A 21,235-nucleotide genomic window follows, 5' to 3' on the forward strand; every position below is an offset into this window, starting at 1 on the left:
GTGCTTCTGCTAATACGTTGTACATGTATGAGGTGTGGATCTTTTAGAAATAATGAAAGCAACAGAAAAGCAGAATAAATTCACTGTCAGATGGCAACAATAAACATATCTCTTTCTAGATATACCTGATAGACTGCATCAGTGTTAATGAGCTAATTCATAAATAAGAAAGAAGTGGACCCTAGCATTTAACAGTAACTAAATGATAACTGTGATGTAGTAAGTTCAATTATGGACCTGTCAATGACTGAAGACACTGGTGCATGTATTAAGTCAAACTGCACTGAAGCAAAGTCCTGCATATCCCCTTCATATAGGGTGAAGCTAAGCAAAACATTGTTTTCAGTAGACTACATTATGAGTGTCCTTCCTTTTTGCTTTCAGACATGGATGGGTGGGGAGATACTTGTGAACTTACTTTCTCAATATTATGCTTTAGTGAATGAATCTTTCGATACAAATAGGAATAGTTCACACCTTTTGAAGCCATTGCCTTGGAGCATGCAGGTCTGCGTAGAATTTACTGTAATGATTTTGCATGTTTTGGTGCTTAGTTGCAATAAATTTTTCCCCATTTGGGAAGGTCAGAAAGCTAGTTTAAAAAAACCAAAAAGCGTAGATTCTGTTGTAGAGCATACATCTGCTGGGGAAAAGTGCTGGTTCATTGAGCAACTGTAGGTTGGCTGTATTCTGACCACTGATAGAAGGGTCTTTGTCCAAAAAATATTCATTCGACAGATAAAAAAAAAACCTCCCAGCTGCATTGAGTCTCTCTGGGCTTTGCAGCATTCAGGGTGACACTGGCAGCACTGGTTTTAGGCCTTTACTGCTTCCTTTTATTATTTTGACAGCTAGGTCCCTGTTTTATCCTAATAAATGAGATTTTTTTCATAGTTCTGTTGCAAATACTTGTTTCCATGTCTGAGGAATCATAACATTATTTAAAGCTGTGGTTTTCTGAATATTCCTTAAATGTCCATCTTGCCTTCCTTAGCAGTTCTGCTTCACTGACTGGATTTAGTGAAGGAAACGGAAATTTCATGACTTATACTCTGAAAGTTTGGCAAAGGTGGAGGGCTTAGAGGCCAGTCTTCCACAGGCACAGCTGCTTTCCCATAGGGTTTCCAAACCTTAACAGAATGTATACCAGAATATTTGCTGCAAATAACCTTTTCTCATATAAAATCCGTACTAATCTTTAGTAATTGTGTGTATTGAGAATATACTTGAGGATATACTCCCAACTGTGCTAGATATATAATCAGTGATGCTTTAGGAGTTAAGATTAATTCATGTTGTGACACAATTGGCCTTTTTAATCAGGCTGGAGTATCTCACTGTACTTGCTGTGTGTTTGCAGGGCCAAAACACTCACTGACACAGATATCTCAGTCCATGCTGGACCTGTGTGATGAAAAGCTAAAAGAGGCAAGTCTTGTGAATGAGTTGTGATCAGAGTGGAGAGGGAGGGATGGTTGGGGTGGTTGAGGAGTTTGAGGATAGAGGACATGAGTAGGCAAAACACAGGTCTTTAAGGAGAGTAGAAGAATAAGGGAACTCCTCCCCCCACCCCGGGCTGCATTTGAATTTTTACAATTTTAAACAGTTCACACTGGAGTCTTTCTCAGAGAACAGATGCTTGTTTGTTATTCTAGTTACTTTGTCTTGTATGTTGGCTTATATCTAGGCTCTTATTCCTCCTTATTTACAAGTGTGTTCATATAAAGGTGAATGGGAGTCCCTTTGGGACTGAGTATCCTGATATTAGCAGTTATTAATCTAGGGTCAGCCACTGATGTTCCTTACTTTTATTGCAGAAGGAAGATAAACTGGCTCGATTAGAAAAAGCAATTAATCCCCTCCTGGATGATGATGATCAAGTGGCCTTTTCCTTCATTTTGGATAACATTGTCACTCAAAAGATGATGGCAGTTCCAGATGTACGTAGCTTGAGTAGAGTGTGTGTGTGTGATGTGCAAAATGTGCTGATCATAGTCCTGTGGCTGTACATTTACATTGTGGTTGTTAGTGCACTGCAAATAAAAAGAGTGCTGGCTTGTGATTTTCTGACTAGTACAGACACACCTGTACTCACCCCCTTCACTGGAGCAAAGGTCTGGAAGCGAAGGCTGGGTTGCAGGTTTTTTTCCTGCTGCTCTCACTCCTGGATAGTGCCTGTGTCAGCCTCCCATTAGTATGAAGTCACTGATCTTCATTAAGCATGGTCATTATAAAACCTACTCTTCTCCTGCTTATAGCACTTGCTTTGGTAGATCTCGAAGCACTCTGCAAAGGTACAGTTTTCAGGTGCAAACGAAACACAAGCAGATTTCTCATTGATCAGGCTTACCCAGTGTTGTACTAGTTTATTAGTATTAAAAAAACCCAAACCTTTAAGTTTACCAAATAAAACTGCACAGATAAGGACTTCAGTGTCATTCATCAATAACGTGTATTGTGTCTGAATGGAATAAGGAACAAAAGCCTGTAGTGGTTAGACTGAATGAGAGAGGGCTTAATGCCTGTCCTCTTTAAAACTTCATTGGTTCAATTCTCTCACTTCTGATGTTTAGAAACAGATTGTAGAGTTTTTCTATGCTGTTGCACCATGATGAACTGTTAAATTGGTATATATAGCCCCCATTGTGAGATCAGACCTAGGTTTATATTCTTTGTTTATTGTACAAGCAATGAATGCTCTTGCTGGACGCTGCAGTTATGTTGTGAAGGACACAGTGATATTAAATAGAAAAGTCCTTTGTATGATTATTATTTTGTATTACATGGTCCTACTGTCAAACAGGTATCAACAGGCCTAGTTAAAAATCCAACTGGTAGATCCATTTTCTGTGTCCCTCCTGAAGCTAAATGACTGGATTCAAGATGCCTTGTGATAAATACTTCCCATACATTTTGAGTGTTAATCAGTTCTGGAGACTTGATTTATGAAATTTGTAGCTCAAACTGTAAAAAATTCTACACAGAAGCTTTCTAAACTTGTCTGTTTTCTTTCCTTCAGTCTTGGCCATTTCATCATCCAGTTAACAAAAAGTTTGTTCCTGATTATTACAAGGTGATTGCTAATCCAATGGATCTGGAGACTATCCGCAAGGTGTGTAGTTTGAACTGAGCAGCCGCTTGAGAGATGTTTAGACTTGATTACTTAATGGGTGACAATCTCTTCCAGAATATCTCCAAACACAAATACCAGAACAGAGAGACTTTCCTGGATGATGTTAACCTCATCCTTGCCAACAGCATTAAGTACAATGGTAGGTGGTGAAAATAGGGCCTTCTGTACTTAAATGAATACATCTGGGCACCTGTTCTGTAGTGCTGTCAAAGCCTGAAGCTGTGAATCCTGAGCTTGATTGTTGCTTTCCTTTCCTGCTGAGAAAAGAGATGCTTAAACAGTGGCATTTTCACTGTCACATGGTGCTTTATTTACCATCTTGTGCAGAATGGGGCAGTTACATTTGGGGAGGATTTTCTACTTGTTAAGTACACATCTCTGCTTCAGTGATTTGTTCCTGGGAATTGCTTTGAGTTTGACAGAGTACAACCTTCCTATCTCCTAAGTCATATTTTTAATACTGGAACAAACTGGTTGCTCTTTGTTAGCTGAATGTGAACCCTGCTTTATATTTCTCCTTAGATCAGAAGGTGTTGGGATTTAGGCACCTGTGTCATGAGAGCTGTGTAACCAAAACCAGTCTTTCTGTCTCAGCAGCTGGAACTGAGCAAATGTCAGAATGCATAAAGAGATTTGTTTCTTACTACAGGGCCAGACAGTCAGTACACAAAAACAGCTCAGGAGATTGTAAACATCTGTTATCAAACTTTAGCTGAGGTATGTGGACAACTCTACTGTAATATTTTTGTATGTTTGAATTTTTTGTTCTGCAACCTTAGCGAGCTTCTTTGTTCTTAGTATGATGAGCACCTGACTCAACTTGAGAGAGATATCTCTACTGCTAAGGAAGCAGCACTAGAGGAGGCAGATCTGGAAAGTCTTGATCCTATGACCCCTGGTCCCTACACTCCACAGGCAAGTGACCAAGCAAAGTTTTCACTTCCTTTCTTTTAGTTTCAATCTCCTGGATCTTTGATCTAGAGGTGCCTCTTTGTTTACTGTTCTCCATCTGTCTGCAGTTTGTCTTTTAGTAGAGTATCTTGTTGGATGGTGTGCTAACAGCTATTTTTTAAGGATAAATATGAGAAGTGGTTAAGATGCTTCAAAGAGTGAGATACCTAAGACAAGGAAGGTAATTTCCCTAGCAACTTGCAAAACTGGTCTCAAGATGAGCTGTGTACAGTCAGGTACAACTCAATGTTGGTTGGAAGTTCAAAGACTGTGCAAGTGTAGCAGTTAGAAACCCTCAGAAAGCAAGCAGTGAAAAGGTAAGGAGAATGTGAGGAAAAAACATCAATACTGTAGTGCTGAGAAGAAGCCAGAAAGCTGTTTGGTGGAGGTATTTTTGAAAGGGCTTATTGCTGTGAGCAAAGAAACTTGCCTAATATGGTCAGCAAAGTACGACTCCTCTGCATTCTCTGGTGGGATTCTTTTAAATTTCTTTATTTTGGTTCTAATGGGAGTAACATTTTTTACTCTTCATTATTATTTTATAGCAGACAATTGTGTCTGTCAGTTATTTTTTATGTATTATAGACCAAGTTGGAAGCATAATCAATGCTGAAGATTGTATAACAGACTGCTTTTTCAGTGTTTACAGTTTGGCAAAGTTTTATAAGCTATTTAGACTTTTTTTTTTTTTTTAAATGCTTCTTGCCTTGAGCTGTTTGGTTGTTTTTAAAAACATTGGTAAAAAACTTTCACCAGGAATGACAAGTTCATTCCTGAAAAATAAAATTGCCTTTGGAATTTGCCTGATAAATTAGGTAATGGTTCAGGGAATGTCATCCTAGTGTCTGAGATGTGCCTTTTGTTTATTTGGAAAAACTGTTAAAGTTCAAAAGCCTTTCGAAAGATATCTCTGCTAATAACTGAATGATCAAAATTCAAATGTTGTATACCCAGTGTAGGAAGACAGAGCAAAGCTTTCTTCGCAGTTGTTCATCCCAGTTGTAGACCAATAATTTTTCTGTTCTGTGCAAGTCTGGTGTGATTACGTCTGGAAAGTTGCATTTAATTTTAGTAAAGTCAGAGCAGAAAAGAGGAGCTTGAAGTTCAGGAACTATTTAAGATCTTATAAAGATAATTTTTATGAGAAAAATGAGTTTAAAATTTGTTTAGGTAATAAGTATACAAAGAATATATGGCTGGAGCCAGGATAGCAGGCTACAAACAATTTTGGGGCAATATTTAACACCCTCCATCCGTCTCTCCCCACAAAACCTCCCCCCAAAATGTAGCATTTTAGGAAGCTAGAAAGAACTTGCTAGGAATGATGATTGAATTCAATGAGGTGGGAATACTGAAACAGAGTATCACGGAAAAAGACCTTCCTAGCAATGGTAAGTGTCAGGCTGCAAGGGAGTCTTTGGAGATTAGTTGTTGAAACTATCTATGACACATTTAAAGGAAGATTAGATGGAATCAAGGATGATCCCAGTACCTCAGAGAATGAGGGACAAAAATGTCATTCTTCTCTCTATCTGATGGTTTCCTTCCCAAGAGCAGTATTACCTGTTCTGATTTTTTTCCAAGTTGGTGATCAGGAGAGAGGAAAAGAGGCCTGAGCAGTGAACTGCCTAATAGTTGTCTGCTCCTTCTCTGTGCTTGCTAAAGGAGAGAGCTTCCTGAGCTTCTCCCTTGAATTTGCCATCTGAAGGCCACCCTTTCCCTCTGCTTCTTGGCTGGAGGTACGCTCCCGCTTCGCACACTCCCAAACTTGTCACAGATGGCAGGTCTGGTGATGGTTGCTTGGCTTTAGTTCCCTTTATTTCAAATATAGTTGTGATGACTAATATTTATCTCCCCATATGTGTCTTCAGGAGTTGGACTCCAGGATATAAAAAGCAAATACAGCAAGCAGAGAGCTGTCTGTGGTTTACATGTCTGTTTAAATTCTTAGGAAGGCTGTTTTGCCTAATTTAAATGATATTGCTGCTGCTTTTAACACTTTCAGGATTGTTTTGATATATAAACTGTGTATTATAAGGGCGTTTTATGAAAATCCTAATCTGTAGTTCCTCATTAACTCTTCAGAGGTCAAATGGCATGCAAACTACAGATTGGATTTTAGAACGCTACCCAACCCCCCCTTTTTTCTTGCTTTTGTCAGCTTTAGGGACTCTTGAGCCAGTGATTTATATAGAATTGATTGAAAGTTGAAGCTTTGCTATTTCATATGTGATAGACTTCTTCCAGTTGTGACAGCAGCATTTGTGCTTGCAACACCATTTCCATTGTAGGAATAGAAATTAAAAGGGCCATGCTGAGTCAAACCAAAGGTTGATGTAATCAAGTATTCTGTCTCTGGCAGGGACCAGAAGTAAGTGGATGCAAACGTACAGTTATCCTTCTTACAGTGAAGCCTCTCTGCTTCTGGCAATTGGCTGTTCAGGCACCGTAAACTGGTGTTGCATCAGCCATTGTATTTAAGAGCTGCAGAGAGGCCTGTTCTCTATAAATCTATCTAATCCTTTTGGAATCCATTTGCAATTTTGGCCTCTGTAGGATTGCACTGCATAGAAGTACTGACTTCTATTTTAAAATCTGCTATTTGGCAAACTTCAAACCTGAGGTTGTGAGCCATTGCATTTTACCATGTTTATTCTTTAAGAATAAATAGCTTATTTTGATTAAACAGTGTTTAATAATACAAACACCATGCCAAAAAATGCATTTTGCATTTAGTCCTGAAATCCCAGTCTTGCCTCTCAAGATACTGTTCTAGTCTCAGTTCAGTGCCTGAGAATGTTATGTCTCCTGTTTCCACATATACTTTAGCCACCTGATTTGTATGATACCAACACTTCCCTCAGTATGTCACATGATGGTTCAGTCTATCAAGATGAGAGCAATTTGTCTGCTATGGACACTCCCATCACTACCCCAGAGAAGCGAGGAACTCAGGTCAGAATCCTCCATTTTTTTCGTGTGGTTGGAGAGTCGGGTTGTATAAGCAAATTACTGAAAGGAGGCAATTACTTTGTAGGAAACAGGTGACAAAGATCAGCAGGTTTCCCAAGCAGAGAAGGGAATCCATTTCAAATGTTATGCAATTTCCTTCATTTTGACTGCTCTGAGGGAAAAGGAAAAATTTAAAGAGCACTGGGAATTGAGATACTGCAAAACAAAGAATGGAGAATCAAAAGGTGCAAAAGAATCTGCCTCAGGCCAGATATTTGTTTGCTTCACTACTTCTGGGAGTAGAAACCTGGTGACTCATGCTACAGAGGGATAATATGCAATCCGTTGTTGATTCTGAATAGGGAAATGGTGAAGTATAGTCTACAGATTTGGAAGATGATAATTAGATTATTATGGTTGCATCCAGTGATGACTAGAAGCTGTACAAACACCTAGGAAGAGATGGTTGCCACTGTAGATTCCTTATAGTTGTAAAAGAAAAAAAAAGCAGATGGGTAAAAGGTATTAAATCATTATAAATGAACTTGTTACAGTAACTGCAGAATACTTTTTCTTAGTCTTTATTCTGTATTAAACAAAAAAAGATGTTGGAGGAGAGGGAATAGCAGAAGGAGATGAAGTAATATGACCATGAAAATAAATTACCAGGAGGAGGAAGAAGGTGAGGAGGGCCATGAGACTGAAGGTGGTACGAGAAAGACTAGTGAGCGCTATTTTGAGCTATCCAGACAAACAGAGATTGAATATGAATAGTTCCGTCTAGTATTGTGGCTGTCTGTAGCTTTGAGAATGCCTTCTAGATTTGGAAGTCTTCAAGCTTTCTACAGACTTTCAATTTATAGTCTTTGGGACAGTACCTACATGTCCTCTCTACCTTGGACTCATGGTGACTGAGGGAAGAAGAGGAGAGAGAAGGGCAGGAAAAGATTTGTTGGAAACTACTGTCTGCTTTTAAAATATTTTGTGAAAATAAGCACTTTTTAAGATCTAGTGGTATTTTCCAGTAATAGGTAAACAAAGAACTGTGGTGCTGTAAGGCTGGAGATTCCCTTTTCAAGGATGAGCACATCAGGGTAAAAGCGTGTGGAGACTGTGCTCTCTGATCTTGGAATAAAAAGAGAAAGGATCCTTGCGTTGAGAGTGATATACATACATTTTTCTTTTTGTCTTTCCCCCCCCAGTACTCCCACACCCATCATTGTGGTCCAGATGTCAGTCATACCCTTTGGTTTATGTCCAGTAGTGCCTTCCTCAATGGTATTGCTATTTGTGTTCCCCATTCAGATGCGCCAGGGGCGAGGTAGGCTGGGCGAGGAAGACTCTGACGTAGATATTGAAGGGTTTGATGAGGATGATGATGGGAAACCTAAGACTCCAGCCCCAGTGAGTATATTTACAGAAATCCCAGCCACAGTCTACGTATTGACTTGAATACTTGTGGTAGAAGTCTCCATAGTATAAGGGTTGTCTGCTGTGTCTGCCACCCTGAAAGACAGCAGTATTCGTAGCAATAGCTAGACTCTTAAATGTAGTTTTAAAATCTTAGCATTATGAAATGAGTGAATACTTCAGAATGAACGGTGTGATAAATAATAGGCATATGCTGGAAATGGCAGCAGTAGTTTATATGTTTTGATCTTCACTATCCCTGTTCTGTATGACCTAGGAAGTTGAAGATGCAGATGGGGACCTTGCTGATGAAGAAGAAGGATCAGCCCAGCAGCCCCAGGCTAGTGTCCTCTATGAAGATTTGCTCATGTCAGATGGAGAGGATGATGATGATGGGAGTGATGAAGAGGGAGATAATCCTTTCTCATGTAGGTGTCCTTTTTTATAAAAGGTTGAATAAGAACTGGTTGTTCACAAGCCCAGCTAATCTTCTCATGATTCCATCACAAAAACATGCGGTAGAGAGCGTAGAGCATAATTGGGATATGTAGGCCAGGTGGTCTAGTAGTCAAAAAGGAAAAGAGAACAAAGGGCAAGATGAGAAAACGGGATGAACATAAATGGAAATGAAAACAAAGTGGAATAGGAGTGCTGTAAGTACGGACACAAAGGAAAGCAGAGTTAAGACAAGATCTGGTCGATTGTATTTCATAAAATGAAACTGCAAATGGTTCTGAAAAGACTGGAACTATGATTTGGTGTGCAGAGCCAGGAATGGGCAGTTTAGTAAAAGCACATTTATTTTGATATGAAGCAGTGTCATGAATTTATGAAGAACTGGAAGAGGTGCCTGGAGGTTCCCTGTTTTACTAAAAAACTTGCCATGCAGAAAAACTTATAGTGGTATTTAGAAATGGCTTCTGAAAATTATTAGGGGGGAAGAAGGGGGAATTATTCAGAGTAGACAAACAAATAAGGCCTTTTCGAGTAATGGTGGTAATGAGATTGCTTTGAAATAACATCAGAATTGGGTACTCAGTAAGTGGTATCACCTCCCAGATACCCTTTCTGCTACCTTGTGGAGACACTACTTTGTGTACATTCCTTACAGTCAGTATTGTAGCCTTTAAACAAAGACAATGCATATGTAACTGACTGGACAAAACTGTTGATTTATGACCAAATGTTGGTTTATTACGCAGCTATCCAACTGAGTGAGAGTGGCAGTGACTCAGATGTGGAGCCCAATGCAGTGCGACCTAAACAACCTCATGTTCTTCAAGAGAACACACGAATGGGCATGGACAATGAAGAAAGCATGATGTCTTATGAAGGAGATGGTGGGGAGACATCTCATGTTATGGAGGACAGTAATATCAGGTAATTAGAGCCGAGAATCTTGTTAAAACAATTCTTCAAAACAAAGTCCCTTCTCTTAAAGATTTCTGAAGTGTTTATCATAAAAAGCTGAAGAATATCTCATGTTATTTTGTCACTGTTTTTAGTGTTGCAACCATAGTTACCATAATTGCAATTTACTTCTTATCAACAGAAATTTGGTTTTGCTGTTAATCTTCATTGATAAAAATGTTAGTTAAATTAAAAAAACATTCTTTCTTGTAAGTTAGATGATTTCCTGTACATAGTGGTTTTTGAAGGCAGGACAAATAAAGGTTTTTATAGGTTGTCTTGGAAACTACAAGATGCCTTTGCAGTTAAAAGATGATTTAGCTGATTAACTTCATGTTTTCTGGTTTTGTTTTTGTTTTGGTTTTTTTTCCTCTAAGAATAAGCATTTCCTTACTTGAAAGAAAACTGCTTAGTTGAAGGCCAAAAGAATAGGAATATGCGTATTCTGCATTTTGGAAGGAGTTCCATTATTAGAAAATGACAAGTCCAGCAATATCAGCTTTATTTTTTTGCATTCACTTGAGACAGTACTGACCTACTCTTCTTTCTCTGGCCATTCTGTAGAGTATTAGCATTAGATTCTCTGTTCTTTTTCTACTCATGGAATTCAGTCCCTTAATGCTGTTATTGATATTTGCCTAATAAGTTCTCGTACAGGCAGTATTGTACAGGTATTGTACCAGTGCTGGGTTAGGCAAATGGTTGGTCCGGCCAGTACCTTGACAATAGTCAGCAGAAAATGCTAGAGAAGATGATGAGAATGGGCTGTCTGCCTTCCTGTCTGCAGTAAAGGTGACAGATGGAAGGTGTTGGAGCGACCTGTTTTTCCTGCCCTGAGTATATCAGAGTGGCATGAGGATGCTGGTAGATGATTGTTTCATCAGAACTGCTTTTTTATTTTAAAAAGGTGGCCATTGACAGAGTTGAAGTGCACAGTGGTTCCGAGTGTTCCACAAGGACTTCAAGCCAGGGACGTTTTACAGGAGTTAAATACAGAATGCAGTTGATTTGAAATGATGGTATGGTAAGAGTATCTTCTTTCTTCTAGTTATGGCAGCTATGAAGAACCAGACCCAAAATCCAACACAAGAGATACAAGTTTCAGCAGTATTGGAGGGTATGAGATCTCAGAAGAAGAGGAAGAGGAAGAACAGCAGCGCTGCGGGCCAAGCGTATTAAGTCAGGTCCATCTGTCTGAGGATGAGGAAGACAGTGAGGATTTTCATTCCATTGCAGGAGACAGTGACCTGGACTCAGATGAATAAACTCCCTTTCCTGAGGATGGTCATCCTGGGCTCCTCAACTTCTCTTGCCTCAGTTTGCTATGAGGAACAGTGTAATGTGGACTGTATTAACGAGAAGTAGATTTTTTTATATAATATTTTAATGAGTTATTAAAAATGTTATCTGAGTAAATGGTGAAAAATAAGCTTTAGAGAAGCATGCCCTGCTATGGTTTTGGGTTGTTGTAGCCTGTACTAGTTCCAGAATGCAGATGAAGATTTGTATGGTTTGTTCTTCAGTCTTTATAGATGTAAAATAATTTCTCATAAATAACGGCCTGTTGGATACATGCACGTCTGTCAGGAAAAAAAATGCTTGTTCAGAATAAAATACCTGCTGTTGATGAACAACTATAAAACAATTTTCATTTCATAAAGGGAAGGTTTTTCTCTGGGACCACAGCATGAACACAGTGTCTGAAGTGTTACCCCAGACTGGTTTTGAAAATTGCTTAACTACTTTGAATACTTCAGTAAACAGCTGCCCTATTTTTTTTTTTTTAAATTACAATTAGTCCCAGAAATCAGAATTTGGTAATTTGAGTCTTAAGGAAGGTTCATTATTGACAGGAGATCCCTCATTTTCAGGCACTTGGAAAGCACGCGCAGACCCTGGAGTTCCGTACGAAATGCTGCTGCACCGTAAACGGGGTTCACGTCGGTACAACTCGAGAAGGTTTTACCGCCGTCTCCCCGCGGCCGGTGTAGCTCGCCCCCGGCCTTGCCTTCCCGCCAGGCCCTGCGCCGCCGGCGTCCGGATGCAGCGCGGGCGCCGTGCGCGGGGGAGCCGCACGACGGGGGGGGGTTGCGCACGCGCGGCTCCGCTGCGTTTGTCGCAACGGCTTTGCGCGGAAGGATACCGGACTGCGCTCGGTTGCCCATGAGATTGCCGGCGGGCGGGCTTGGTGGAAGGAGACGGACGAAGTTCCGGTAGGGGTCCATCCGCCGCACGGGGGCTCCATGGGGGACCGCTGGCTGGCTCCGCCCGGACTACTTGCCGGGGGGAGCTAGTTCCGGCAGCAGCCATTCGGAAATTTACTGCCTCCGCCACCGCCATTTCGGGAGCCGCCGCCTCAGCGTGCCTGGATCGCGGACAGCTCGGTCCTGCGCCGCCCGCTTCAGCCGAGTGGGCCTCTCCGCGCCCGCGGCCCTTCTGCTGCCTCCACCAGAGCCTCACTGGCCCCATCTCCCGATGGCGACCTCCGTGGGGAACGTGGCTGACAGCACAGGTACCGTGACCTGCCGCGCGGGGACGGGCGCGCCGGGGGCCGGCAGCGCCGCAGCCGCAGCCCTGCGGAGGCCGGGCCCTGCCCTCGCCCGGGGCCGCACAGGCGGCCTGCGTCCCCCGGGGCCGCGCCTGGCTCGCCCCGAGCGCGGCGCTCCCTGCTCGCCGGGCCCGCTCCCGGCGGAACTTTCCAGAAGCGGCGGCCTGGGCTAGGCGGTGGCTCCCGGCGCGGCCCCCGCCGCCTTTGTGCTCGTCTCCCCTCGCCTCGGGGCGCCGACGGGCCCGGGCTCGTCCCTCGACGGGCTCCTGTCGGCGCTTCCCGGCTGCAGCCTGCGAGCCGCTCTTGGGGGAGCACGGCACGATTAGTTCTTAGTGCGGTGCTCTCTCACTGCTATATTTATCCGACTATCAGGTGACTGCGTTTTTGTAGAGGACGAAGGAGGATAAAAACCTGACCCAAAATGCACGTTGACTGGTCCAGAATATCTCGCTGCACTTAAGGAGCAGGTCTTCTGTGGCATAGCCGAGAAGTACAGCGCTTTTCTGGACAGTAAGATAGTGGGCTCTAGCCAAGAAAGATCCTGTCCTGTATTTAGTTTACAGATACAGAACTTGAGGGCTGGAGGGAGGAGAAATCTCACTTTCCCTGTAGAACGAGAAAAAGCAGTATTCTGATTACTGAAAGGATGAAAGGACAACACGGCTTTATCCCCCAGATTTTTGGAGATTTCTGTAACCAGAGGGAAGGAAGAGTATGAAAAGCTAAAACGATGTCTGGGAGAAGTAGGAAAAAAAAATAGGATCTATGGAGAAAGAGATCTGATAGCAATGCGGAGATAGGGATGCGAAGGGAAATGGTAGCAATACAGAAGTAGAGATGGAGAGGCTTAAGTGCTGCAATACGGTATTTCATTGCTCCTCGGTTAGAACTGCATGTCTAGTCAGCGAGGCTGCAGCATCCTCTTACAGCTTTGATCTGTGGAGGTGAAAAGAACATGTGCATGCTTGGGGAGAGCCCTGTGCTCCTTGTCACCCCGGCCTCCCAGATGAAGGTGGCAACTGCTCCCGTCTGGGCCTAGATTTTATCTAAATGTAAGGTTGAGCATGAGCATATGGTAAGTGCTTAGGATGTTATTTCTGGGAAAAAAAATGGCCTTGGGTACCTTTGCGACAGTTCTGTGTGGGTTTTTATTTTGCTTGTATTCTGTAGAAATCTCAGGAAAGGTGGTTGTCATAGCATGTACTAGGCTTTTCCAAGGTCATAGTCAAAGCATGTAGCACAAGTTAGCCTAGGTACATAAATTCATGTATGCAAGACTTGATAAGGGATTCTTCTGGCTGTGACTCTTCACTGCAATTATTTCCTTTAGAAATGGATTCAGTGAGCAACCATTGATGGCTGTGTTATGGATTCTTTGGGCTGTAGAACTTCTCTTCCTGCCAACTTTCTATTAAAAGTTTAGTTGATTTTGAACTTTGTGATATAGCTGTCCACCTTCTACTTTTCAATGAACTTCTCAAGGGTCATTGCTAAAATACTTTTTTGGAGGTAGATGACTGGCTGTTTTACACTGAGGGATTGGTTTGCTTTATCTTTTCTGGGGGTTTGTTTTGTGAAGAGACTTGATAAATGAAAGAAAATTTTAGCGTTTCACTTATTTTCTTGCTTTTGTTAGCAATTCTTATTCCCAGGTGTTAAATACAGTATTTCTGCACTGCCTTCTCTCTTGCCTTGGGAGTTGCAACTTCAGTTTCACTTTCTGCTTAAGTAGGCAAAATGTAGCACTTAGATAACGATTCGAAGGTTCTTTCCAAGTGGTCATAAAAATTTAAGTCTAAACTTTCAGGTTTGGTTGGTTGGTTGGTTGTGGGGTTTTTTGGGGTTTTTTTTTTGTTTGTTTTGATTTTTTTTTTTTTGCTTTAGCTTTGAAATTTAATAACACCATTGAAATTTATTTGAAGAAGAAGTTATTCAGTTAGGTCCATGGGACACGCTCTTCCTCTATCCAGCTTCCTTGTGTTTGTGCCATCAGCAGAACTTGAAAATACCCTGACTGCCAGAGGGGCTAAACCTACACCTGTGTGCCTGTTAACGGCAGGAGGGAGTGAGGAGCAGCATGTTGGTACTCCAATATCGTTATTACTGTCAGCACCATGGACTTTCATAAATGGTGCTGTGATTCTCATGTTTAAAAACAGTTGTATCTGTTTATTGCCAGTAGGTTTAACCAGATACTGAAATCTACTTTTCCCTTAGTCAGGGTTTGGAAAACTATTAAGCTAGGCTCGTAGAAAACAGGAGTCTAATCTGGATGAAGATACTTGGTTAGTAATTTGTCAAGTATCTGAAAGTGAGTAGCTTTGCTAGTTACAGCTTACTGTGAAACAGTTAAAGTTTTTAGCACTGACAGAGACTGTACTATCTGGAAAAACAACTTTAGTTACATGTAGTGTTTGCAATCTTACCTTCAAAACCTGCTAGTGCTAAAAAAGCAATTTTGACAGTAATTTAAATGATTTTCATCAATCCCAATTTCATAAAATAAACACTAGATAGTAACTCTACCTAATATCTTTGTGATTATTTTGCTATCTTTAAAGTTCTTACAAAAGAGTTAAAGAGTCTCAGAGGATTTTTGTAGTACCTAACTGCAAAAATATGTGTACTCAGATACTGAGGTGCTTCCTTGTATTAGGAAGGATTTATCTGTTTCATTTAAATTCAAAATTTTAGAACTCTGTAGGTCCAGGTGGGAAGCGTTTCATGAATGGAATTAAGTGACTGCAGAGTACTGGAAATGCTGGACTTCAGGAGGAAAATTAAGAGATACTTGCAGTAATCAAACTTGTAATAGTAAGAGTCATTGGTATAAATTGGCGGAATTTGAAAGCCAACACTTCTTTCTAGAATGAACTGTTCTGATTTTTTCCAAGCTGCACTTGTCTATATTTTAATACAGAACCATGCTTTGTAAGAAATTTTATTTCCTTTCCACACTTAAGGATGTTTTATCTAAAACAGGTGGTGTTTTATTTAAGTGTTTTGATCTCCGCAATTGTATCTTAAATACTAAAACCATTTTGTCACTCCCATTTCAGCTAAGCCTCCAGAAGCAGTAACTCCTTTCCTGTACCCTGTCTGTTTAATGTTTCCTTCTGTAGGCCAGTTGCATAATCATTGAAGTGTGTGTTTGTCTCTCATCAGATATTGTTCCAAGGCCAATTTTTTTTTCTATGAAGGAATTTTTACTCATTATAGAGAATGTAGGGGTATAGAGGATTCAAGGAATGTTACATGGTGCCCCCCCCCCCCCCCCCCCTTTTTTTTTCCCCTAAAAAGGCCTTTCACTGCTGGCACAGCAAAACTTTTATTTCGTTCAAGTCCTTTGAAGTCTTTGTCTGCTGTCCTTCATTTCCCTATTAAGTTTTAGAACTTGTTTTTAATACTACAAAGCATAAGATTTACAGTCTTGGGGGAGAGTGAGGAGAGTCATTGTTCTGTTAGCCAAACTTCTTCTATTATGAACCAAAGTACAATATCATGTCAGGTATCTCTTTAAGTATATTCCAGGTTAATGGAAAAAGATTGACTTACAAATATTCACAGTCATTACAATCTACATGTTTCCTATTATTAGCTGATGAAGTCATGGACTTGTACAGATAGTGTTAGAAAGATCATAGTAATAGGTTGGGACATGAAGATCCTAGAGTGCAAACTGTCATGTGCTGTAGTGTTTTATGTAATTTAAAACATTTTCATCTTTCAGTTGTGTATGCTTTTTTTCACATTGTTTTGTTTTGGTTTTTGTTCTGTTCCCATTATCTAACTTTTTGTTTTCCCCCCTTAAATGTTTTGGTGATTCTCCAGAACCAACGAAACGTATGCTTTCCTTCCAAGGGTTAGCGGAGTTGGCTCATCGTGAGTATCAGGCAGGAGACTTTGAAGCAGCAGAGAGACACTGCATGCAGCTTTGGAGACAAGAGCCTGATAATACTGGTGTGCTTTTATTACTATCGTCCATTCACTTCCAGTGTCGCAGATTGGACAGGTAGGTGACTTGAGGTGTTCTGCCAAGCTTTCTATATAGTTTGCACCTCTAATAGTACTAAGCATAGCTGACAAAAGTTCTGTTCTAACATTGATTTCATTTTTTATCACTGAATGGAAATAACAACTAACTTCATGGCAGCAGTAAGGACTAGGCAAAAATAATGTTCTTACTTTTTGAATTTTGTTAGGGTAAGAGAAATACAAATTGGAATTGCTAACTTTACAACAAACAACAGATCTTGCCATTATTCTCATGTGATTTTAATATTCTATACGTTAATATTGGTGTGTCAGCCACACTTGTGTGTACTGGAGGTATTTACATGTGTAAACAAAGACTTTTGTTTGTTTATTCCACCTGAAGTGGGGTAGTTTTGTGTGTGGTTTTTTTTTTTTTGTCTTGTTTTTTTTTTTTAAGTTGCAGGACTGATTGTTTGCTGCAAAATGGCATAATTAGTTAAGGATTTTTGTTATCTGAAAGTTGTCTATATTTTTTTTGCTTGCCTGTTCCTGATCTTGCTTTCTGTGCCTCAGGCATTTTGAACTTTACTTTTACAGCTGTAAATCTTCATGTGCTGGTGAAGGAAGTAAGAACTTTTGACTGAGATTTATTTTATATAGGCTTCTGAATAGAGTTGTAATAACAATTCGGGTATGGGAAAATAAAATGGGGGAGTACACAACAGAATTTTACATCTACATCTGTCAGCTGTGTCCTGCTTCTTGAAAAGATTATTGAGTGGAACATTGCTTAAAGCATACAAATGTTGGAAGAGGCTTCACAGGATTTCTGTTGTGTTTTCTCCAAGTGCACTGAGTTCAGGTTTGATGAGGCGACTTGGACCCTACTGATTGTAAATGAGAGTTGCCTTTCTGCAGTAGATCTAAAATAGGAACAAGGGAGATGATAGTTTAAGCTAGGAGAAGCTAAACATACAAGACAGCTCTGTAACTCCAGATTTGTTGGCTGTTTGGCTCACTGAAGCATGAATGTTCATTAAGTGACTAGGTAAACAGGCAAACACTGAAAGTCAAGGGTGGCGTTGGTGGTTTTGTGGGTATTTTTTTGGTTTGGTTTTTGGTTTTTTTGCTAACTTGTCTAATTTTCTCCAGGTCTGCTCACTTCAGCACTTTGGCTATTAAACAGAATCCCCTGTTGGCCGAAGCCTACTCGAATCTAGGCAATGTGTACAAGGAACGTGGACAGCTACAAGAAGCAATTGAACATTATAGACATGCACTACGCCTCAAACCAGATTTCATTGATGGATATATTAATTTGGCTGCTGCACTGGTAGCTGCAGGTGATATGGAAGGAGCAGTACAGGCATATGTGTCTGCCCTTCAGTACAACCCTGTAAGTAGCACTTTATTTTATAGAAGAACTCCATACTTTACTACTGTTCCAGGACACACAAATAGCAGGTTTCAAAGAATGAAAGAGTAATAACCCTTCCCTCTAACCTGATCACTAGATCATTATTATACAATTATATAATGATCAGTAGATCATTATAATACTTTTTTTAAGGATCTTTGAAAGACTTCTGTCACAGAAAGTTTTATGTTGCAATACAGTAAAGCCTGCTGGTTGTGTTCTTGTTGAGATAACAAAAGCAAGGAATTGTTGTTTTTTTTTTGTTTTTTTTTTTTTTTTTTTCTGAAGTCAGAAGTTTCAGTGAATAACCTCATTTAGCTTCGTGTGCTTTAAGGTAGTATTATTACAGTGAGAGAATCACTGCTCAGACTTCAATGTGAGGTCTTGAAAAATCATCAGGTGTTACTTTATCACAAAGTCAGAAATTCCATGGTGGTGACAGTTGCCTTGGTTAGATTTCCACTGTGGACTGGTTTACAGAAGCACCACTGTTATAGGCTGAAACTGAGCATCTGTCTGTAAGTGACTCCTGTAAAATAGATGTGGTGTTTGGATTTTCAGTTGTAACTGTTTTGAATTGACATTTTTAGTAAACAGTGTATCAGGCTGCTATCTGCTGTTTATTTTGCATTGTATTCAAATAATTTGTATAGTACTACTGAGGAAGCAGAAACCTTCATCATGCTATTTGGTCATAGGTTTTGTCAAAAAATACTTAAAATGCAGCATTGGTCTGGTGCGGGTATATCCTTTTTCCTTTGGAAAAGCAAATGCAAACCCAGTCCAGAAGCTCAGAATCTTGTTTCGCTGTGTTCTTCAGCCTAGGTGAACTTGTCTAACTTATGCTAAGCAGTGTGAGTAGTGGAGTTTATGCCCTGTTTAGAAATACTGTAAGATGGTGTTTTCTTACAGGAGTTGAGTTTTGTTTATGTTAGAGACTTCTTTTGTTAGCGCTAACAAAAATGTCCCCATTCTTTGTGATCTTTACTGCTAGATAATGCAGTTGAAGCTTGTGCTGTGGTTACAAACGAAAGAACAAGAACAAGTGGCAAGGCTGTTGAAAATGGATGGATTAGTAGGAAAACCAGGGAGAAAAACTGCTTTGGGGATACAGGAAGCAAAATTGCTATATATAATCTATTTAAAAGCCATAATGGCAATGATATAACTTAAGAATACAGGTTTGCAGTCATGCTTTAAAAAAAAGGGGGGGGACGACTTCAAATACTTATGTATGGCAAAAGAACTTAAGTTGCTTGGGGGGGCGTTTGTTTTTTGTTTTCTTTTATATTTCTGTATAAAAAGGAATTATATGAAATATTACTTTTTACTTCTTTCTACTTCTTTATGGTTGTATTTTTACAGTACTAAAATCAGTAAGATCTGTTGGCTGTAATGTTAGGTCAAGAAAAATAATTTACATTTGTGGTGTATTTATTAAGAATTTAAAATAAGCTGTAGAGGACTGGGGCGTTCCTTTGCAAGTTCTCTGTGAAGACCTTTGGGGCTTCTAAAGTCCTGAAGCTGATAGTGCGACTTTGATTTTTCAGGACTTGTACTGTGTTCGTAGTGACCTGGGGAACCTGCTCAAAGCCCTGGGTCGCTTGGAAGAAGCCAAGGTAGGTGTTGGGTAGAATACATGTAAACGTCAGTGTTTTGAAAACTTGAACTTTGCACCAAGTCTTCAAATCTGCGTTGATCTACAGACAGTCTGAGAAACTGCTGAAAACTGAAGGCACTGAAACACCCCCAGAGTAGTTGCAGGGCAAGATATGGCATGTCCATGTTTAAAAGTTGGCTTAAGTCAAGAAATGGAACGTTACCAAGCCTTCCTGCTGAACTAGACTATCTGATACCATTCTGAAGTATTGGGCAGGGGCTCCATCATGCTCTTATCTGGAAATAAGTAACAGTCCTTCAAACCTGAGGCTTGCCTGCTGGTGCCAAGCAGAGAGCCTGTGGTTAGCTCGAGATCCCTGTACGATGCAGGTGCTATTGAAAACGCTGCTCTTCTAAAGTCCTTTGTGGCTTGTAAGTGGAGAAGAAACTTATCCAAATGTTACCTTGTAATATTGGCTTTTAAGGATTTTTATTCTTTTAACTTTTCCCTTCCCTTGGTAGTGGAAGAAAGGCTAGTAAATCATCAATAGCTGCAGTATGCAAACCCCCGGAATATCTTTTCTTCGTGTCTTCCCTCTCCCCTCCCCCAAAATAAAGACATCAGAAGGACAAAGCTGGTTTGTTTGGGAAATGAACTGATCGAAAGAAAACTTGCTGTAGTGGAAAGGTGGCTTCTAGCAGTCTTGTGTTTCCTAAACTGAGAATTTGAACACCAAGATGAGTTTAAAATTCTTGGCATGTTAAAACTTGGATTGCACAAAGAAATTGTCTTGTTACAAGCCACCTTACGCGTCCGCGCTGCAGGGGTGAGGAGTGTGGAGAAATCGGAAACACTCTGGACTCCACATCTGTCACTCCAAGCCCCACGCGCATGCTAAAAAGTGGAGTGTATGAATAGCGTAGCTGTCTGTTTGGCTGCAGCACCATTTGGGGAGGGTTATGATTTTTATGGGGTAATGGGAGTGCAGGTTCAAAATTCATTATTTTTTTGATTTCTCTTAACAACTTGGATGTGCGTACCATCCTAGGGCAGCCTAATTGATTTGGTCAGATCCAAGTTGAAAATATTTTGTAGCAGCATTTAGAGTTTGAACAGTCTTTGAGACACTTGGTTCTCAGCCCACCAAGCGGACAGCTAACATGAATTGCACTTCACTGCAGCTTTAGTGTGACTGGTATAGGCCAAGACACTGCGCCTGCCTTAGGTTGCTGACTTCTTTGTTTCAGAGCTCTGGAGACACCTAGTTTGAAAGTGTTATTCCGTTTTGTGAGAACTTAATAAATGAGGAAAAACATCTTGAGTAAATTGCAATGTGTTTCTTTGGCTATCAGTCCATTTGAAAGATCAAGCCAGCAGATTCCTTACAGTTTGAACTAAAATTTAATTTCTTTGTAGATATTTCAGAGCCTTTCTTCCAAAAAAAAAAAGTCCCTGCTGTATGCAATTGCCCTGATTAACCCTCTCCCTTCTGCATGTCTCCCTTGTTACAGACAGATTGTCCTCATTCCCATGTGTTAAGACATATCCAAAAAAATGCAATTGCTTTGTTGAACTCTTACTAATGATCTTGTTTTATTTTCTCTCTTGTTTTTGGTTTTTCACCACTGATATTGTATTTAGAAGGTTTCAGGTGGGTGAAACCTCCTATTCCATGCGTAAGGTGCCTCGCTGAAGGGAGCTCGAGGCCTGGATCTAGGGCAGACACACACCTCCTCCTCCTCTTCCAGCAAGGAACGCACCGAAAAGTCACATGATGAGAAATATGGTAACGGGTTTGTAACTGCCACAGCAAAACCATTTGCCTCCATGCCTGAATCT

The 21,235-nt window shown here is 40.5% G+C and overlaps 2 protein-coding genes across 17 annotated transcripts in view; both read left to right on the forward strand.

Annotated features, from left to right (window-relative positions):
- Positions 1–11,695, forward strand: part of TAF1 (TATA-box binding protein associated factor 1) — a 33,782-nt gene extending 22,087 nt beyond the window's left edge. For 6 of the 12 annotated variants that reach the window (XM_082323456.1, XM_082323463.1, XM_082323460.1 and 3 more), the window contains 11 exons: positions 1,361–1,428; positions 1,818–1,940; positions 3,020–3,112; positions 3,188–3,272; positions 3,783–3,850; positions 3,932–4,048; positions 6,914–7,039; positions 8,342–8,440; positions 8,724–8,874; positions 9,649–9,826; positions 10,905–11,695. In XM_082323456.1, the coding sequence (XP_082179582.1) occupies positions 1,361–1,428; positions 1,818–1,940; positions 3,020–3,112; positions 3,188–3,272; positions 3,783–3,850; positions 3,932–4,048; positions 6,914–7,039; positions 8,342–8,440; positions 8,724–8,874; positions 9,649–9,826; positions 10,905–11,121 (1,325 nt within the window). In that variant the 3' untranslated portion in view covers positions 11,122–11,695. Of the gene's footprint in view, positions 1–1,360; positions 1,429–1,817; positions 1,941–3,019; positions 3,113–3,187; positions 3,273–3,782; positions 3,851–3,931; positions 4,053–6,913; positions 7,040–8,341; positions 8,441–8,723; positions 8,875–9,648; positions 9,827–10,904 lie in introns of all 12 variants that reach the window. The other 6 variants (XM_082323462.1, XM_082323457.1, XM_082323459.1 and 3 more) reach the window with 3 other exon arrangements.
- A 353-nt stretch (positions 11,696–12,048) lies between these two features.
- The window catches only part of OGT (O-linked N-acetylglucosamine (GlcNAc) transferase), a 32,869-nt gene continuing 23,682 nt past the window's right edge, over positions 12,049–21,235 (forward strand). The window contains exons 1-4 of one of the 5 annotated variants that reach the window (XM_082323468.1): positions 12,049–12,368; positions 16,236–16,416; positions 17,532–17,775; positions 19,347–19,415. In XM_082323468.1, the coding sequence (XP_082179594.1) occupies positions 12,332–12,368; positions 16,236–16,416; positions 17,532–17,775; positions 19,347–19,415 (531 nt within the window). In that variant the 5' untranslated portion in view covers positions 12,049–12,331. Of the gene's footprint in view, positions 12,369–16,235; positions 16,417–17,531; positions 17,776–19,346; positions 21,183–21,235 lie in introns of those variants that run through there. The other 4 variants (XM_082323469.1, XM_082323471.1, XM_082323472.1 and 1 more) reach the window with 4 other exon arrangements.

Source organism: Platalea leucorodia (genome assembly GCF_965183815.1).
Source record: "Platalea leucorodia genome assembly, chromosome: 10".
Lineage (NCBI taxonomy): Eukaryota > Metazoa > Chordata > Aves > Pelecaniformes > Threskiornithidae > Platalea > Platalea leucorodia.